This window comes from Muscardinus avellanarius (assembly GCF_963383645.1).
Source record: "Muscardinus avellanarius genome assembly, chromosome: 9".
Classification (NCBI taxonomy): Eukaryota; Metazoa; Chordata; class Mammalia; order Rodentia; family Gliridae; genus Muscardinus; species Muscardinus avellanarius.
In genome coordinates, this window is record NC_137795.1 from 61,737,848 (window position 1) to 61,758,404 (window position 20,557).

The 20,557-nt window shown below is 36.5% G+C and overlaps 1 protein-coding gene across 1 annotated transcript in view; it reads left to right on the plus strand.

The window, feature by feature from the left end:
- Positions 1–20,557, plus strand: part of CFAP69 (cilia and flagella associated protein 69) — a gene marked incomplete at both ends in the record, with an annotated part of 75,275 nt that overhangs the window by 18,986 nt on the left and 35,732 nt on the right. Inside the window, 9 exons of the mRNA XM_080701194.1 lie at positions 842–907; positions 1,302–1,411; positions 4,336–4,412; positions 9,298–9,396; positions 12,530–12,679; positions 12,796–12,973; positions 15,354–15,477; positions 19,271–19,319; positions 19,411–19,532. Coding sequence (XP_080557320.1) covers positions 842–907; positions 1,302–1,411; positions 4,336–4,412; positions 9,298–9,396; positions 12,530–12,679; positions 12,796–12,973; positions 15,354–15,477; positions 19,271–19,319; positions 19,411–19,532 — 975 coding nt within the window. The remainder of the gene's footprint in view (positions 1–841; positions 908–1,301; positions 1,412–4,335; positions 4,413–9,297; positions 9,397–12,529; positions 12,680–12,795; positions 12,974–15,353; positions 15,478–19,270; positions 19,320–19,410; positions 19,533–20,557) is intronic.

Sequence of the window (20,557 nt, forward strand, 5' to 3'; positions counted from 1 at the left end):
CCAGGTTGCACGTTCTCCTATGGTGTGATATCTCTGCCACCGCCCCTCTCCCACTGGGTCAAGTACTGGGATTTCTCCTCTGTGGCCCGCAATTTGACTCACTGTTCTTGAGTACACAGATGTAGCTGTACTAGACTTGGTGAATTCGCTGCTGCTGCCGCCAGTGGCAATATGGCGCCGCTGCTACGCCCTCGGCCGTGAGGCTGGCATATTTTTTCTTGGTTTTGAGTTCCACTCTGAGTCCCTGCAGCATGTGCTGAGCTAAGCCACTGGGAGCTTTAGATGCTTCCTGCACCAAAAGATCCCGCCTGGCTGTTCCGCAGCGGCTCACCTCGGCTTGCTGTAGCCTTCTGGTGAATTCGCCGCTGCCGCCGGCAGTATGGCACTGCTGCCGCGTCCTCGGGCGTGAGGTCGGTGTATCTTCTCTGTGGCTCTGAGCTCTGTTCTCAGTCTGCTTTCTCTCTGGAGCCTGCTAATTTTTTTTGTTTCACTGGTGATGGTGTTTTCTGGCTATGAAAGGCGCTGATTTTGTGGTAATGGAGATTGGTTGTTAGCGGGGCTCTTAAGCCCCGCTTTTCTCGGTCGCCATCTTCCCGGAAGTCCTCTTATTCTTTATTTTTGAAAGAGGATCTCACTAAGTTGTGGAGGACCTCACTAAGTGGCCACGAACCGCAATCTTCCTGTCTCAGCCTCCCAAATGCTGGGATTACAAGCATGCACTACCACATCCAGCATTGCTTAATAATTTTAATGTGTCTACTTTCTATTTATATTAAAGAAATTTTAAAAATCCCAACTGATCTAATAGCATAAAAGAACTAAGACTGAACATTTGTCCTAGGATGATTTAGAAGAGAAGCAACTGAAATCTGTCAAGAAGCTGATGCAGTGTTATCAGAATGGATTTGTATCCTTTACATATGTTTGTGTGTTTATTTCTTTTATTTTGAAGCAAAGACGTTCTACTCAAAATTATATTTCCTTCCTATTGCTGCAGTAGCAAGTTATTAAAAATCTAGTGGCTTAAAACAATATAGAAGTATTATCACATGGCTCTGGAGGTCAGAAATCTAGAATCAGTCTTATTTGGCCAACATCAAGATTCTAGGGAGACTCCATTCCTTGGCTTCCACCTTCCAGGTCTCCCTGTGTATCCTGACTCGTGATCTTCCTCCTAGTGTCCTTGCCCTCACCTTTGCTTTGCTTGTTATATCTCCTCCTCATCTCAAGTGCTATAAAAAAAAAAAACAGGATAATAAGGAAATTAATGCTAAATGTATTTCTTAACCAAAACATCAAAGCCATTAAGGGACCTAGCACAGATATTTAAAATTCTGAACCTATGTGCAAGAAAAATTAAAAGCAGTCCCCATTTTATAGAACCTGCTTATGATATCTTGAAATTATGTGGGTAAGTTGTTTTCTTTATTTTGTACTAGCATAATGTATTTTGTTATGTTTTAGTTTGTATCACAGAGATATTAGACATGTGGTGTAGCAGAGTGATACAGAACTCAAAAAACTTGAGTTGCTCACCTGATGCTAGCAGTTGGCATTTCAAATGTCAATCTTATTGTAGTCTGAGATTGTTATCCACAACATATTAAACTGTAGTTATATAAGATATTTTTGTAATTAGTTTTTCTTAAATGATTTATAGATAAGTCTCAAAGTTTCAGTCTAGTTTTTCTCCTTCCCTCTATAGAAAAATTGGCTCTCAAAGAAACACTAGGTTCCATGTCATATTTTATTTGATTTTTCAGTTTTGAATGGAGAATGTCACCAATTCTCTTTGGTGTATGTTTTAAGTATAATATTAAAATATCTTCTCTACCGTTGTTTCTGCAACCAGTTATGGAAACTACATATACAATGCGTCTTTGCTGCCACATAGTGGCTAACCGAGACATACATTAAAATAGCTATTTTTAGTTGTTCAATATAATATAGTAAGGAACTCCTAAAAATAAACCTTTCTGATAATTGTCCCTTCTAAACCTTTCTACAACTTAGCTTTTTAAATAGCTTGTTTCTTTCAATATACAAATAATAAGTACATGGTAGATTCTAACTCTCACTTATGATTTAGCAGGAACAATATTTAAAAATTTTTAAACACCTGCATTTAATTGTTTCACTATCTCAGTAAAAAATAAAAAATAATTTATTGAATGCCTGCACCATTGCTTTTTAATAGGGTCCATGGAAAAGAGAGAAATAGATGCTTGTGCTGGTGCTTTCAAGAAACTAATTGAAGTTTTTGTTTTCTTAATGAGATTATATTATGTACAACACTTTCAAATTTCAAGGCTGTGCAAGTCCTAGAACACCAGGTACATAGGATTACTCTCAACATCAGTGCTCCTTTAGGACTCTGCCCAGAGTTGGTTCTCTGTGAAAGCTTGGGACTGAATGTTTCTTTACATATTATGAAAGATCTTTTGAACTGTACTCTTTACTTTTCCTCATTTAGAAATTAGTCATTGTATTAATTTCTTCTATTTACTAATTTCTGCTTATGTCCTACATTTTTCTACACCTCATCCTTCTCTTTTCAAGACATTTTTGAGTTATACAAACATTGAAAATAAATGAAATCGAGCCTTTCAGATTTTACCTCGCCTATGTTTTTCTCATTACATCAAAAATATATGGTCTTTTTTATAATGCTGTCGGATGAACACCCTTCTGGTGCTTTATTATATAGTATGTCTTCTTTAGCAGAAAATGAAAGAAGTTGGAAAATAAGGACCACTAGTTTTAAAGTTCTTTGTTTTTGAGATCCAACCATCATCTCTATAACAAGTAATAAGTTATTTGTCTCAAATGACATGACAATTCTAGTTATAGAAATGAACCTCTCTGGAATTTATGAAATTGTTTTTTCCATTGCTTACCCTAAAGTCTTTAAATTCAAATGTAAATATATATTTTACATTCACATATGATAGTTCTCAATGCCATTTTCAGCCACTTGGTTTTTATTTCTTGAAAAACATGAATCAAACTCCTGAATATAGGATATATTATAATTTTGGGGGCATTCTACCTCCAAGTTACACCCCTGTATGTTTTAGTTTTTATCTTAAAGCAGAGTCTTGCTAGTTGTTGAAACTGGCCTTAAAACTGCTATTCTCTTGTCTTGGTCTGTGCCACCATATCTGGCCTATGTTATGCTTTAAACAGCATAGGAAGTTCAAATTTTGAATTTTTTTTTTTGTGTGTGTGGTACTAGGAATGGAACCCAGGGGATTTTCTGCCTCTGGGCTATACTCCCAGACCTATTTTACATTTTATTTGGAAACAGGGTCTCACTAAGTTGCTGAAAGCCTCACTCAGTAGCTGAGGCTGGCTTTGAACCTGCACGATCCTCCTGTCTCAGCCTCCCAAGCACAGGGATTACAAGCGTGTGCCACCATGCCTGGCTCAAATTTTGAATTTATGAAATAGCTTATTTTTTTCTGAAATTTAGACTAATGACCTAATCTTGTATGATTTGTAAATACGTTGTTTTCTATATTCAAATAACTTTGTTTATAGTAGCTGTGAAGTACAGTTCTAATATAATTAATATTCATTCACCGGAATTTCTTAATGTCCCCAAAAAAGCATTCTGTTCTTTTGTGGATAGTACTTAATTCAGTTAAATAGAAAGGCACTGGCCTTTGCAGACAGAAAGCCCATTGATCTATTAACTAGAGTTTCAAAACTTCATCAAAAGCATTAAATAGTTTTTAAGTTACTCATGAGCCTAGGTCTATGGTTTATATTAGATTGTTTAAGGGTTTTTTAATGTTGGTAGAATTATAATTATAATTCAGTATTATCTTGCCCTCAGAGAGAAAGAGCTTTTTATTCACACTGTAATACAAAATGATGTTATTAGATCAAAACATTATATCTACCTCCCTTTGTTTCTTTTTCATTCTTTTTTTCTTGTGATACTAAGGATTGAACCAGGGGTGTTATACCCCTAGCCCTATTTTCTTTTATATTTTGAAATATAGAAGATCTCAGTAAATTGCAGAGGGCATGGCTAAATTGCTGAGTCTGGTGGAGAACCTGAGATCCTCATGTCTCAACTTCCCAAGTACTGAGATTATAGGTGTGTGACATCATGCCCACTCTCTTCATTATTTTATAAACCTAATTTTCTTTCTGGTAAGTTAGTTGGAAATACTTCCCTCCCCACCCCCATAGTTGTCAATTCACTAGGGCTAAAGAATGACTACCCTCATTTTATTCTTTAGAAAAAAATTTTCTCTACTTTAAAGGTGATGCTTCATTGAAAGATTTCATTAAACATTACTCTGACATTCTTTGTTCCTATTGAAGCTTGCCGTTTTTGAAAAAGAAAGTATCGGATGAAATAACTTATGCTGAAGATACTGCAAATTCAATTGCGCTTCTGGGTAAGTCCAGATTTTTTAAGCTAGAGGGATGTCATGTATTGCAGGCCCTCCTAACAAAGGGAAATGTCTGTGTTCACTAAGTTTCACTGGAAGTACTCCTTCCCTGTACATTTTTCTTCTTTTCTGGTTTGGAATTAAACATAGTGTGCTTGGTGATAACTCTGAGACTGTTTTCTGCTTAAGTGTTTTATGATACAAACATGATTCTATGTTCTTCAAGTACCAAGAGTGGCAGAGACTTCCTTGTACTTATTGACTTGATATTATTTAATCGATAAGATTTTTTTAAACTTTTTTTAAGGAGAAAGCACATGTTTCCTTTTTTCAGTCGTCATAAAAATAATTTTCACTTTGAACTCTTACTGAATTGCTAAGATAATTGAGCTCCTCATTTTCCCTAAATGATCTAAAGTTCTAAATAAATCTTAAAATGGTGGAACATTAAAAACTTTAACACCATGCACATAAAGATACAGAAAACCTATTTTAGTATCACAAAAGAGTAGACATTTATACTTGAGTTATTTTTTTTATTTTTTGAGGTACTGGGGATGGAACCCTGGGGCATTCTACCTCTGAGATACACCTCCAGCCCTATTTTTTATTCTTTATTATGACACAGGGTCTCACTGAGTTGCAAAGGGCCTAAGTAGCTGAGGCTGTCTTTGAACCACAGTGCTCCTGTCTCAGCTTCTCAAATGCTGGAATTTCAAGCCTGTGCCACCACACCTGGTTGTACTTGAGCGATTACATGATTTTCTAGAGAAAGAAAATTATTTCCTAGGAAATGACATCAGCTCTTTGAGTCAATTTCCAAGACATGACAACATGTTCCAAAACAAATTCTACCATAAAATTGTACATATTAATTTAGGTCTTTATTTGTAATGGAAAAATAAAAGATACACAGTTGATGCAGCAAAGTTTTTAAAAAGCATTTGCTGAATAGTTCTGTTCCAGCATCATACTCTATAACAGCTTCATACATTCAACTGCAATAAGTAAAAAACATTTTTATTTTTACCATGTTTGTTTTCATTTTGACATTTTAGCATAGCATTTTTATTTATAATTCTTTTTTGTCTACATAAGTTTCAAAGTCTTCAACTGTACTTATATGAGATAACTACTTAGAATTCACTTACTCTGTGGCATAAAAACTTGTTGTAGGGATTAAACATGAGGAGTTGAAGAAGACCTTTAGAAGTCAGGCTGAGGAATAATAGGAGATTTTTAAGTCTGTGAATCTCTGTCATCACTGGGAGTTTCACAGTGGGAAGCCAGCCAAAAAGAGGAGATGGTGGTATTAGATAAAAAAGTATAGACTTTGTTAGTAACATGTGTATGGGGGGAATTGAACATAAGAGTATTTTACCTCTGAGCTATTCCTCTCCAGTCCTATTTTATTTTTATTTTGAAACAAGATTGATGAGAGTTTCACCATTTTCCAAGGCTGTCCTTGAACCTGGTATCCTCCCATCTTAACCTCCCAAGTACTGGGATTTCAAGTGTGTGCACCACACCCTCGTAGTACACACTTTAGTAACATTATTTTCAAAATGTTCCTGTTGCCTCTATTATTTTAGAGAGGAAGAGCGAACAAGGAAGGGAAGGAGGAGGGAGAGAGAAGTAGAGGGAGAAGGAGAGGGGGAGAGAGAGAGAGAGAGAAAGAGTGTGTGTGTGTGTGTGTGTGTGTGTGTGTGTGTGTGTGTGTGTGTTTTACTGGTGATTGAACCCAGGGGCCTTTTTTATTTTTTATTTTGAAATAAAAAATTAAGCCTCACTGAGTTGCTGAGGCTGTTCTCAAACCTGTGGTCCTCGGCCTCCTAACTCCTGGGATTGTAGGCATGCGCCACGGTGCCTGGCTTGCCCCTGTTGTTTACAGTGATGCCTCCAAAAGTGACGGCAGAATAGCAGGAAGAGTACATGGCCCGTTTCTTACTGAGTGTCAGCCTACTCTTTGCTACATGATGGCCTGCTAGCCAATAGAACCCATGTCTGTTTCCTTTGAGGGCAGTATGAATTCTTAGCTTTTGGTGAACTTCCTTCACTGATTACTTCCTATAAGTACTGCTGTTCTATTGCCCCATCCCTACTTTTTAAATTTCTGGTAAGGTAAGATTAACTAAAATAATTGTATACAGTATGAAGTACTCAAAAAAGGCTAATCGTGACTGTTACTAATAACTTACAGCTTCTACTATGTGCTAGTAAGTTATATTACATTTTCTTCCAAATGATACAGCTTTCTGATTTAGGAGCAGCATTCTCCTAATGGATAAGGGAAGAAGTTGGTACTCAATGATGATGAATCAGGAAGCTGTGAGACATTATCTAAATTTACAAGAATTAAAAGGGTAGAGAAGCAAATGATTCTAATATTCCCCATAAATTTGCACATTTGGGTAGTTTTGTTGGAAAACTTTAGTTGTTCCTGTCATCTAAAGCTTTTTTTAAAAAAATAATGATTTTAACTGTCAACGAAGTGTCCAAAAAACAAAATTGAGGGAAAGTCCTGGCATTTTTAAAGTGGTTTCTTTTGCAGAGTCTCCTAAAGCAAGTGTGTGGGTGTCCCCCACCCCTCCTTTTGCTTCTCACCCTTTGACCTCTTCCTCTAGGGGCAACACAGCAAGTCCAAGTTTCACAGAAATATCTTTTTCTTTTTCTTTTTCTTTTTTTTTTTTTTTTTTTGCAGTATTGGGGATGGAACCCAGTGTTATTCTACCTCCATGCTACACCCAGCCCTATTTTTTTCTTTATTTGGAAACAGGGTCTCACTGAGTAGCAAAGACCCTTACTAAGTAGCTGAGGCTGTCTGCAAACCGCGATCCTCCTGTTTCAGCTTCCCAAATGCCAGGATTACAAGCGTTGAGCCACCACGCCTGGCTTCACAGAAATACCTTATGATTCATTTACCCTTAGAGAACCCAGCCAAATCTGGTTTAATTCTAAAGATGATTCTACTGACTCCAGGCATTCTCAAGCATCCAGAGGACACAGGTCATTTCCAGCGTCACACAGATTTTCTGCAGAGTCCCTTAGGATCATATTTGTATGACTTAACAGAGTAAATACAATCTACCTTGAATAATTATAAAGGCTAAAGCCAGTTCAATAGTTGTTTAGATGTGCCTGAAAGGAAGCCCTCTCTATTCTCCAACCCTACCCAGATCATCTGAGCATAACCTGTTACCTGCAGGGCAGTGACTGTTGAGTAACCTTCCATTCTATCAGCAAATTGAGCAAAGCTCACCCGGAGCTGATTTGTTATATTACTAAAGTCAACAAATTGCTGACACTCTAGGAAGCAAAATGCTAACCTACATCTCGCCAAAGTAGAAGCTAACACAAGTAATGCTATATGCCAGAAACGGTTCTTAGCTCATTTTTTCATATTAATTCACTTAATCTTCACAACACAGGAATGTAATAACTTAAATGTAATACTATTAATACAGTACTTAAATGTAATAACTATGGTCATACTTAGATGAAAAAAAGAAGACACAAGTTTGCACAGTTAATAAGGAGCAGAGCCAGAATTTTTAATCATGTGTGTGTGTGTGTGTGCATGCGCATGCAAAATTATGTACCCTATCACTATATTTTGGTCAACAGACTACATATAAGATGATGGTTCCATAAAATTATAAGTAACTAAAAACTTCTATCCCTAGTGATGGTGTAACATCATAGCATAAATTATTACTCACACATTTGTGATCATACTGGATAAACAAACCTCTGGCACTTCTAGCTGTGTAAATATGTAGCACATACAATTGTATAAAGTACATACTTCTTGATAACAATAAATGACTGTTACTAGTTTATAGGTTTACAATATTTATCATTTACAGTATATTCTTTCTACTTATTTTTTTAAGTTAACGTAAGCCAGGCAAGGTGGCACATTCTGTAATCACAGTACTTGGGAGGCAGAGATGGGAGAATCGCAAGTTCAAGGCCAGCCTCAGCAATGTAGAGAGATTCTCAGCAATATAATGAGACTGTTTTGAAACAAAAAAATAAAAGACTGGAGTGTAGCTTGGAGGTATAATGCCTCTGGATTCAATCTTCAGTACAACACCAAAATAAAATTAAATTAAATTAAATTAAAAAATTAACGTATAGCTTGGCATGATGGTACACACCTATAATCTCAGTACTTGGGAGGTTGAGGCAGGAGGATTGTGAGTGTGAGGCCAGCCTCTGCAATGTAGAGGATTATCAAAAACCTAGTAAGATCCTGTTCTGAAAGAAAAAATTAAAAAAAGGTTGAGGGTGTAGCTTGAAGGTAGAAAGCCCTTGGGTTCAATCTTCAGTATTACAAACACACACAAAAGTTAACCACATCATAATAGTTTATGCCTGTAATCTCAGTACTTAGGAGGCGGAGACAAGAGGATCACAGGCTCAAGCCCAGCCTCAGCAGTTCAGCAAGATTTTCAGCAACTTAGTGAGATCCTGTTTCAAAATAAAAAAATAAAAAAGGGATGGGGGTGTAGCTAGGAAGTAAAATTCCCTGGGTTTCAATCTCTAATGCCAGAAAATAAACCCAATTCACTGTGTTATGCTGGCAGCAACCTTTGACAGCTCATATTTACCAGGTCGCTTGATTGCAACACTTTGCCTTGCACTCTGCGCAGCAGCAGAATTGTCCAGTGATACATACAGTCCCCAAAATGCACCCATGCTCACGGTAAAAGTGATACAGTCCCCAAAATGCACCCCGCGCGTGACTGTAAAAGTGTGTGTATACAATTCCAGAGCCCAGTTTGGATCTTTGGTGATTTTAATAATTTAAATAATATTAGCATTTTTACTTAAATTTATACAGAAACGTATAACAATATTATTACATCGCATTTGTTTATCCTGGCAGGTGACTTAATGGAAATTCCAAGTTCTGAATTGAGGATACAAATTTGTAAGTGTATTGTTGACTTTTATCATGCAGAACCACCAAAGAAGCATATTCCAGGTGAAATTTTCAGTGGTGTTTTAGTAATAATTTGTGTCTTTAAAATTGGATTTTTTTTCTCACTTCTCTCTGAACTTCAGAGATACATGTAGATTTACAAATGCCGTATGTTAGAAACAAAGTTCTTTTTTTTGTAGTCTTGACCTCTTCAGTCATCTTAAAAAATTGTGTGTGTGTATAGTTTTAATGAGGTTTTATTTTCATTATAAATATAAATATTTATAAATATTTACAAAAGTCATATCCAAATAAGGCAAAATATTACTATTAACATTGCTTATTAATGCTATTAAAACAATCATTATTTTTTCACATATTTTAAGTTAATCATAATATCTATCTACCCACTTAAATGTTACATCTTCTCATTATGTTTGAGGAGAGTTCTGTATGTAACAGTTAAAGGATCTTAACGGTAAAATGAACCACTAACACAGATAGTATCAAGTCAGAGGGCATATGCATGTGAGGATATAATGTTACTTAAGACATACTTACCTTCATAGGTTGTACAATTTATTATGCATCTAGGAAGGGAGAGAAGATATAAAGATTTTTAAATTATATATTCTTTAATATGAGTGAAAGTACGGGTGTGTGGTAGTTCAAAGAAGATGGTTAGTAAAAAATAGGAAGGCATCTAAACTAGAGAGTTAAGTAAGGAGATAATTGACTATCAAATTTGAAATATTAATGATATAGACAGGACCATTTGGTAGACCCAGAAATAAAGGTTTAGAATTCATCCACATAGAGATAAAAACTGAAGCCATTAAAATGGGTAAGTTTGCCAGGAGATAACGCAGCAAGGGACCAAGAATGACATCGTAGAGACTGTCCATCTTGAGGTCTGGGAAAAAATGACCCAAAGAAGTTGGCAGCGAAAGGTTCCGAAAGGAGGAAGAAAGTCTGAAGATTGGCATGCCCGAGTGCCAGTGAACAAACGCTCAGTGAAGAAGGGCGGCTTCGGCGTCAAGCCTACGAAAGCTTTGGCAATGGCAGATGGGAAGACAAAGTTAGTGTGCTATCTGAAAAGTCGTAGTTAGTCTTGAGAAGTCTGATGACATAAAGTGGTCATGACAGACCCCATATTAAAGAATGAGAAGATTGTGAGAGGCAGTTTATGTGTACACACTTTTAAGTTCAAATAGTGAAGAGAGAAAAGATAGAGAACAGCTCACCTGGTAGAAAAGCCAAAGACTGTTTGGGTTTTGTTGTTTTTCAGCTTGGTGGAAATAAAGTTTGTTTAAGGAGAGAAGCTAGAAACTAGCAAGTGGGAAGTGAGAAGGCAAAACTTCCACAGTAAGCATAAGAAGATGGAATTAGAGCACAGGCTTAGAATTAGTATCAGCCTTAGCAAAATGCAGATACCTTGAAGAAAAGAAATACAATGGTGTCTCAATTAAGACAGAGGAGTGTTGAGGTGCAGAGATGTGGGGTTAACCTTAATTTGACCAAGATCTGGAAACTGAAAGTTGTAGACAGTACTCTAACTGTCACAGTTGGTTTCAAGTGCTGGGTGTGGCTGAACATCTAGGACCACAGCTAGAAAGTCTCCAGTAGAGCAGTTAAAAGAGACATAGCTATGGAGATAGGAGTCAACTCCATGAGCATTAATTGTATTATATATTTCTATAGATATACAAATTTAACAAAAATGCACAGTGAATATAAAGTATATTTGGGGACATCCACATGACAGGCTGTTAGGCAAATAAAAATCATGATTTTGGAAAACATTTTACATCTTAGGAAGAAGCTTCCAGTAAACATTTTAGTGGACTACACTAGGATATAAAATTCTATATACAGTATGATGTTAAAAGTATATGAGTACATTAGCTGATTGTGATGATACATGCCTATAATCCCTAGTAGTTGGGAGGCTGAGACAGGAGGATCACTGAGGTTTGAGGACAGCCTCGGTAACCTAGAGAGACCATGTATCAAAACAAAAAACGGGGCTAAGGGTGTCACTCAAAAGTAGAATACCCCTGGGTTCAATCCCAGTACCACATACACGCAAAAAAAATTATATACATACATTAAAAATCAGCATTAAATATTTCAAATTGTTAATGCTATTATATTTTAAATGAGGAAACTGTAGGCAACTTTTGTTTTCCCTTTTGAACTTTTAAAATGCTTGTTAAAATTTTTACAGAGAATAACTAAGAGCATACCATAGAGAACTCACACAGGAATGGGCAGGTCATGGCCGGAGATCAAATTCAGAAAACCAGGGCAAATTGATGGATATCTCAGTACTATGGCAAAGTTAAGGAATCTAGTTGATGTCTCTTTGACATCATCAAAATCATGATATCAGGGAATTAGATAAGATTGATACGAGAAAAACAGCCTCATCTCAGGTGAGCAGGTGCCCTCTGGTCTTTATTTAATCCCCTAATTAAATGTAATTAGGCAAGCACCTGTGCAATGCCGAAGTGCTTCTTACAGGAGTGTTTCTCACAGGACCTATGACAGGAGGAAATCCTTGTGAGACATCAGCAAAAATCCAGCTTCACTAAAATACCATTACATTCACAAGGGTTTACAGAACAGTATTAACATTTTCTCCTCTTTATTGCTGACACCATGTAATGGTTATCCCTTGAAAGCACCAAAGTCATGCATTGTCACAAATAATAGAAACATTCAATGTTTATAATCATGCCATTTTCCTTTATAGAAAGTTATATCTACTGGAAAATAAAAATTGTTTTTTAAGAATTTAACATATGCTTCTAAAGTTTGTGGTCTTACTTCAAATGCAACATCAGGGAGCAACCCAGTCTGAAAGTAGCCCCCTACAAACAAAATGTTTTTGGAACACAACCATGCCTATTTAGTTTGAATTGTTCGTGGCTGTCTTCTTGCTATAATATTACTCTATAACATACTAGACTTAGTTCGTTGAGACATAAACCTTATAACTTGCAAAGCCCAAAATGTGCACTATCTGTCCCTTTACAGAAAAAGTACGCCCATCCTTATGTTATACAATTTTTAAATACTACAGGGATGTTTAAAAAAGTTTATTGTTGCTGACAGTGTTGAATGATACATTATGCATTCCTTTGTTATAATGATCATATGTACAATAACCATACATATTTACCAACCGTGTTAGGTTACCAGCAAGCTAGCTCATCATACAAGATTAAAATGGCTGAGGTTGGAGGATTGGCAAAAACCATGGTCCAGTCAATGATCTTGCTGGAAAATCAACTTGTTGAGAAACTTTGGGTACTTAAAGTTCTGCAGCATCTCTCAACTTCTGGTTTGTATAGTTTGCTAAATTGGAACACTTCACTGTCAACTACTTTTGTTTCCATCCAACAGTGTCAAGACTGTACAACATAAATCTTTCAAGTATTTTTTGAATTTTATTTTCAGAAGTGAACTGTACTTTAATGGTGAAGGCACAAGCAGCCAGTGGAATCTGTGCTCATCTCAATGACCCGGATCCCTCAGGGCAGCTACTGTTTCGCTCATCAGAAATACTTTGGAACTTACTGGAAAAGTCTTCAAAAGAGGAAATCATACAGCAGCTTAGTAACTTGGAATGTTTGCTGTAAGTATAGATGACTAGATAGGAATGGTTTTAACTGTAAATCTGTAGCCAATCATATGACTGACATCTTTGCTTGAATCTGTATTCAGTTAAGTTTTTGTAATGACTGTGTTTCTGGACATTGTTGGTGTGCCACTGTATAAATTAATCTTAATAATAAAAAGCCATTATTTTCTTTGTGGAAGGTCTTAACGGTAGCTTATTAAGGCTAACTCATACCTTAGCATAGGCATAAAATAAAACAGAACATTCAAAACTATTTCATTTATTCTGTAAATCCTTTATTGAGGGCTTAATATTTTCCAGATACTACAAGAAATAATTAGCAATAAAATGTGAGTAAGCCTTCAGGGTGCTTATTCATTTATTCAACAAATGATTATATCTGCTTGGTGCAAGTGTTAGCACTAGGCAATAAAAATACACCTGGAAACAATATATACATGGTGTCTAGTTTTGTAGAATTCACATTATTCTTAAAGAGAAGGTCAAATAAATTAAAAATAAGCAACTAAAAGAGTGTGAAATGTTACATAAGATCTAGATGTAGTGATACATACCTGTAATCCCAGTACTTGGGAAGCTAAGACAGGAGATCTCAGGTTTGTGAGGCCAGCCTCAGCAACTTAGGGAGGCCCGGTTTCAAAATTTTAAAAATGAAAAGGGCTGGGATGTCGTTCAGAGGTAGGACACCACTGAGTTTGATCCCCAATACAAAAAAACAAAAATAAATTATGAAAGAAGATATCACAAGATGCTACATATTTTCCAAAATAATTCATTTTTGTCTGCAAGTGACCAAAATCCCCATTCAGTCATATTAAGTAATATAGAATTTTTTTTTCTGAAGTTCTGGGGATGAAACCCAGGGACATTCTACCTCCAAACTACACCCCCAGCCCTGTTTTTTATTCTTAATTTTGAAACAGGGTCTCACTGAGTTGCAAAGGGCCTCACTAAGTAGCTGAGGCTGTCTGTGAACCATGGTCCTCCTGTTTCAGACTCCCAAATGCTGGGATTACAAGCATGTACCACCATGCCCAGCTGTAATATAGAATATACATGGCTCATGTAACTACAAAATGAAGGAGCAGATTTATTCAAGGCTTGGCAAATATCAGGACTGGATCCCTCTTTATCTCCCTGTACTATCTCCCACTGTATTGGTTTCATCCCCAGGCTCCACATGATGAGACCTACAAAGTGAAGGCTCATATCATCTCAAACCCAAATCAAGCAGAAGGGAAGGCTCACTACCTTGAATGCTCAACGGAAAGCTTCAGATTGAGTCCTTGTTGGCACTGGATGGCCTAAAGTTGGCCAGTGCCCCTTACAGAGTGAATTACCAGTACCAGAGAGAAGAAATGCTCTGACTGGCTAAAGGCAGCTGAAGGCAGCTTCTCAAGGCCAAAAGTTGGGAATGAGTGAATGCCTAAAAAAATACATAAATAAAGATACTATTGTTATAAAAAGTACAAGTGAGTCCCAAGAGTTGAAACAACAAATGTCTATTGGACAGAGAAGCTGACCCAGTCTTGAAGAGTTAATAAGTACTTCCTAATAAGCCATTATCTGATATCAGGATGATAAATAGGAATTGACAGTTCAGAAAAGTGTGCATGCAGAGAGCACACTTTCCCCTATATAGGGGAAACGAGTGAAAACAGACTTTAGGAAAATCAAAAAAGCTGAAAGAAATTTCATATGGTGAGAGCAGAAAGAACAGGTAAGAGATAAGGCTAATAATGTTAGCAGAGGCTATAACACTAGATGCCTGATGCGCTTTGTTAAAAAGGATAGGAGTTTATCCTAAGAGAAGCCTTTAAATAATTTTAAAAAGACTTTCAATGGTTTTAACGTGGTATGATTGAATCCTTTGATACTTTGATACTCTATATAGATTGGATTAGTGGGTTCTTATCTGGTACACAGTGAAGTAGAAGCAGATTGGGAAGTGTGACAAGGATTCTAATTTTTTTTTTAATGAATAGTATAATATAAAAAGGGAGAGATAGACAGTTGAGTAGAATTTCCACATAAATACCTATCTTAGTTTAGGCCACTGTAACAGGGATGGCATATAAATAACAGTAATTTATTTCTCACTCTCATGGAAACTAGGTGTCTGAGATCAGGGTGCCAGCATGGTTCAGTTCTGGGGAAGGGGTGCTTCTAGACTGTGGAGTACTGACTTCTCATCTCCTCAAACGGAAGAAAAACAGAGAGAGCTCTGTGAAGTCCGCTCACGGCCCACTGACCTCGCAGAGGCCCCCGCTCCTACTGCTGTCTCACTGGGGTTAGGATTTTGTCATGAAATTGGAGGGACACAAATGTTTAGATTATAACAATGTTGTTTTTAAAATAAGTTTTTGTTTTCCAGGGCTTTGAAGGAAGTATTTAAAAATCTGTTTATGAGCGGCTTCAGTCATTACGATCGCCAACTTAGAAATGATATATTAGTAATCACTACCATTATAGCTCAAAACCCTGGAGCACCAATGATTGTAAGTTTTAATTGTGAAAGTAATGGGCATTGACATAAAAACATTCTAAATTATGTGTTTGTGGTAATGCCAAGTTATATTGTGTCATGATGATCAACATTATATTTTCACTCTGGATCCTTTGCAAACCTTTGAAATGTTGAGATCCTCCTCCTGTTTTATCATTCTTACCTGGTACACAGTGAAGTAGAGGCAGATTGGGAAGTGTGATAAGGATTTTTATCATTTACACACATATTTACCACTTATGAATCTTTTTTTTTCTTTCCTGTCCTGACAATATGCTCCTATCTGGCATCATTTCTCTCTTACTGGAAAAACTTTCCTTACCATTTGTTATGGTACAAGTAGATTGTACCATAAGAAATGACATCAACAGAGTCTTTTAGTTTTTTTTTATTTCCTTTTTTGTTGTTGTTTTGTTTTGTTTTTAAACAGGGTGTCACTAAGCTGCCGAGACTGGCCTTGACCCTTCAATTCTCCTGTCTTAGCCTCCCAAGTACTAGCATTATAGATATGTGCCACCATGACCCGCTTTCTTAGTCTTCTTTTATCTGACAATATCTTTAGTGGATGGAGGTATAGCTTAGTAGTAGGGCACTTGCCTAACATGCAGGAGGTCCTGGATTCAAGCCTCAACACCAAAATAAATAAATAATATGTATGTGTGTATGTAATTTATCCTTCAGTACTTTATTTTTTTATTTTTTGTAGTACTGGGGGTGGAACACAGAGGCTTTCTACCTCCGGGCTATACTCCCAGACCTATTCTATAGTTTATTTGGAAACAGGGTCTCACTAAGTTGCTGAGAGCCTCACTAAGTAGCTGAGGCTGGCTTCGAACCTGCGCGATCCTCCTGTCTCAGCCTCCCAAGTGCGGGGATTACAAGCGTGCGCCACCACGCCCGGCTCTTTCAGTACTTTAAATAGAATTGTTCCACTCTCTTCTGGCCTCCATTGTTTCTGATGAGAAGTATTTGTTTCATCAAATTGCTATTTCCTGATGTATAATATATTATTTTTTTCTTCTGGCTGTTTTTAAGATTTTTGCTCTAGTTTTCTGCAGTTTCACTATGATGTGTCGGGGTGTTATCTCCATTGTATTTATCCTGTTCGGGATTTATAGAATATCCTGGATATGTAAATTTAAGTCTTTAACCAAGTTTGGATGATTTTTGGTGATTATTTCTTCAAGTGTTTCTTTAGCCCATTCTCTTAAATTTAGTCTGGGATTCCAATTATTTGTATGTTTGACTTTTTTATATTTTCCCTGCAAGTTTGTAAGGCTCTCTTTACTTTTTCAATCATTTTTCTCTCTCATTCTTTAGATTGGATAATTTTATTAATCTGTATATTTAAATTCACTGACTCCTTTTCTTCTTTTATCTCCATTCTGCTGCAAATTCTATCCAGGATATTTTTATTTCAAATGTTACACTTTTCAGTTTTAAAATTCCTCTGTATTTCCTTTTTTTATAGTTTGTATTCCTCTGCAAGAGTTCCTATACTTTCATTCATTATGAGCATCCTTGCTGTGGATTCTGATGGACTTCTCAGAAAAGTATTTTTTTCTTTTTATCATGAATAGGCATTTAACTAGTCTAGACTCCTCCCTGTGGTGGACGAAGTTCAAATCCCAATTTAATTCTTCTGCCCATTGAGTCTTTGTACTTATGTGATTTGAAGATTTCTCTCTCTCTGGCTCTTTCCTTTATGGGGTTTACCCTTGGCTCTCCAGCATCACCTCTGATTTGATTCTTCAGGCCACTAAGACCACAGTGAATTCTTCTCTGAGTTGTAGAATCCCCACAAGGTGTAGAAGAGGGCCTGCTCTCAGGATAAAAGCCAATTAGAAGGGGGGCTGGGGGGGAATTCACAAAGCCCCTTTCCCTCTTTCCATGTTCTAACTTCATCTTATGTCTGCTTACTCTTGCCCACAGGTAGTCTTTTTTAAATTATTATTATTTTGTTCAAAGTTTAATTGTTGACTGCAGGAGGTTTTTCTTATAGGAATCAATCAGCCATTGCAGAAGCTGAGCCTCCACATTTTTTGTAATGTAAAAAAAAAAAAAAAAACCATTGAGCCAGGCATGGTTGTAATCCCCATGCTTGGGAGGCTGAGACAGGAGGATCGCACAGGTTCAAAGCCAGCCTTAGCTCCTTAGTGAGGCTTCTAGCAACTTAGTGAGACCCTGTTTGCAAATGAAATAGAAAATAGGTCTGGGAGTATATCCCAGAGGTAGAAAGCCTCTGGGTTCCACCCCTAGTACCACCAAAACACACACACACACACACACACACACACACACACACACACACACACAACCATTGAGCCAGGCATGGTGGTGCATGCTTGTAATCCCAGCATTTGGGAGGCTGAGACAGGAGGATCACAGTTTGAGGACAGCCTCAGCTATTTAGTGAGACCCCTTTGCAACTCAGTGAGACCCTGTTTCAAAATAAAAAATAAGGCGCACGCTTGTAATCCCCACGCTTGGGAGGCAGAGACAGGAGGATCGCGCTGGTTCAAAGCCAGCTTTGCTGGCTTAAGAGACCCTGTTTCCAAATAAAAATATATAAAAATAGGTCTGGGAGTGTATAACCTGCAGGTGGAAGGGTTTCCAGGAACTTCAGTACCACCAAAAAAATAAAAAATAAAATAAAATAAAGAATAAGAAAAATAGGACTGGGGGTATAACTCGGAGGTAGAATGCCCCTGGATTCCATCCCCAGTACCACAAAACAATAACAACAACAAAACCATTGATTGGTTGAGTCTTAGAATAGATTTCAATATTCACACATCAGCCATGTACTTTCTTAATTGTACTTCAAGGAACTGGCTGTGGAAGCTTCAGTCCCCTATCAGTGGACATCAAGTGCTCCCAGTGTTAGAGTCATGGAATTCATACTGTACAGATGAGAAAGCAGTCCTACATAGCCTTCTAGTTAGTGCTGCATTGTATAGGTAGACTTGCTTTTTTATTTGGAAGGCACTGGTCAGTCAGTGCTTTCTCATTACTTCTGGTGCAAACATCCAGATATTATGAACATGAATCACAGGAATAGCATCCTCACATTTTAAAGAATTCTTATGATTCACGCATGGTAGCAAATGCCTGTAATCCAAGGACTTGGGAGGCTGAGACAGGAGAATCACAGGTTCAAATCCCGCCTCAGCAACTTATCAAGACCTTGTTTCCAAATTTAAAAAAAAAAAAAATAATAATAATAATAATAATAATAATAATAATAATAATGCTGGTAGTATAGCTCGGAAGTAGCACCACCACTACTGCCACCACAACCAAAAAGAAGCCATATGGATCTTAAAGTAGTAGAAATATAAAGCTGTAAGGTCAAAGGTCCAGGATTTGCTACATAAGCTTTCTCTAATAGACAACATCCCTTGGGAAGCTGCTGTCAGGAGTGAGTTCTCTCATGCTCAGGTGTTTGCAATTCTGTTCAGTCTTTAGGAACTTTTATGTTAACTACAACTATTTTGTTAAGCCTCAATCAAACATTTGATATAATGAGAGTGGTTGGGATAGGGGCAGAGGTTAAGAAGAAAAACTATAGAAAATAACTGGATTATCTTTTCTTAATTATCTTTTACTTTATTATCTTTTTAATCTTAATTATTATTTACTTAATTATCTTTTACTTACTCAGTACTTACAAATTTAAATAAATTATAGTAGTAGGATTTGTTAAAGGCAAATAATAGGTAAATATGGGCATCTGTATCTTAACTTCCATCCTAATTCCTCTTTCTTCTTGTTTTGTGTATTAGGAATGTGGCTTTACCAGGGATTTGATACTATTTGCAACCTTTAATGAAGGTAAAAATCATAAAATAATAACCTTATAATTTTCTTGATGAGCTTTTTATACTATTTTAGCTTTCATTTTACTCTTTTTTTCTTCTTACAGTTAAAAGTCAAAATCCTCTGGTAAAAGGTCTTAAGCTTTCTAATTCCTCTGAAGATTTTGAGTTGAAGAAATTGCTATTCAATATAATTGTCATCTTGTGTAAAGATTTACCTACTGTACAGGTAAAGATTAATCATGTAGGAAAATGAATAAAAATCATCTCACTTTATAGTATAATAGTTTTAAAATCATGACTACAGATCTTTCATCCACTTATATCTTTATCATAAACAGCAGAATCAAACTCTTACTGGCCTGAATTCTAGGGTGTTTTTTGTTTGTTTTTGTTTTGTGTGTATGTGTCTGTGTGTGTCTGTGTGTGTTACTGGGAATGAACTCAAGGGTATTGTACCTCTGAGCTATACCCCCAGCCCTATTTTTTGCTTATTTTTATTTTAAAAAAGGATATCACTAGGTTTCTAGATTCTCAGTACTTGCTGAGGCTGTCCTTAAACCTGCAGTCCTCCAGTTTCAGCTTCCCAAGGACTGGGATTATAGGCATTGCAGCACCATGTCTGACTTCTGAATTTTAGTTTTTAAATATTTTCTTTCGTTATCTGTGAAGTACCTAAACTTAAATCTTATAAACCAAAAAAAAAAAAAAGCTAGAAAATCATATAAACCAAAAAAAAAAAAAATGCTAGAAGCTAAGAGATATACTAATATATTTAGAACTCATGAATAAGAGAACACAAAATGAAAGAAATTCATACAGTCCCATCCAGTCTAGTAGTCTATCTCTGACCAAATAACAAGGGTAGATTGATACTGAAGGAAATCATTAACCTCTGCGATCCCAGTCTCAAACCTTGGTTATCTCCATCTGCTTTCATCCTCCCAGACTAAACATTTAACTTTTGTTACCATTTACGAATTTATCTCAACATTTTATTTTGTTTGTAATAACACGATACAATTTGAAAAGCACTGAAATTGAATTTTCCTTGAAGCTTATCACCTACTACTTTGTGGCTTTGGCAAAATCACCTAGACCTCCTGGAATTGTTTTACGTCTGTAAAAGAAAGAGCATAATCCTTCTCACAGGGCTCTTGTGAGGTTGAAACAAAAGCTTTATAAATTAAAATGATAGAAAAACACATTACTGACAGTTTAATTCATTTAGTTTCCCTTTTAATCTTAAAACAC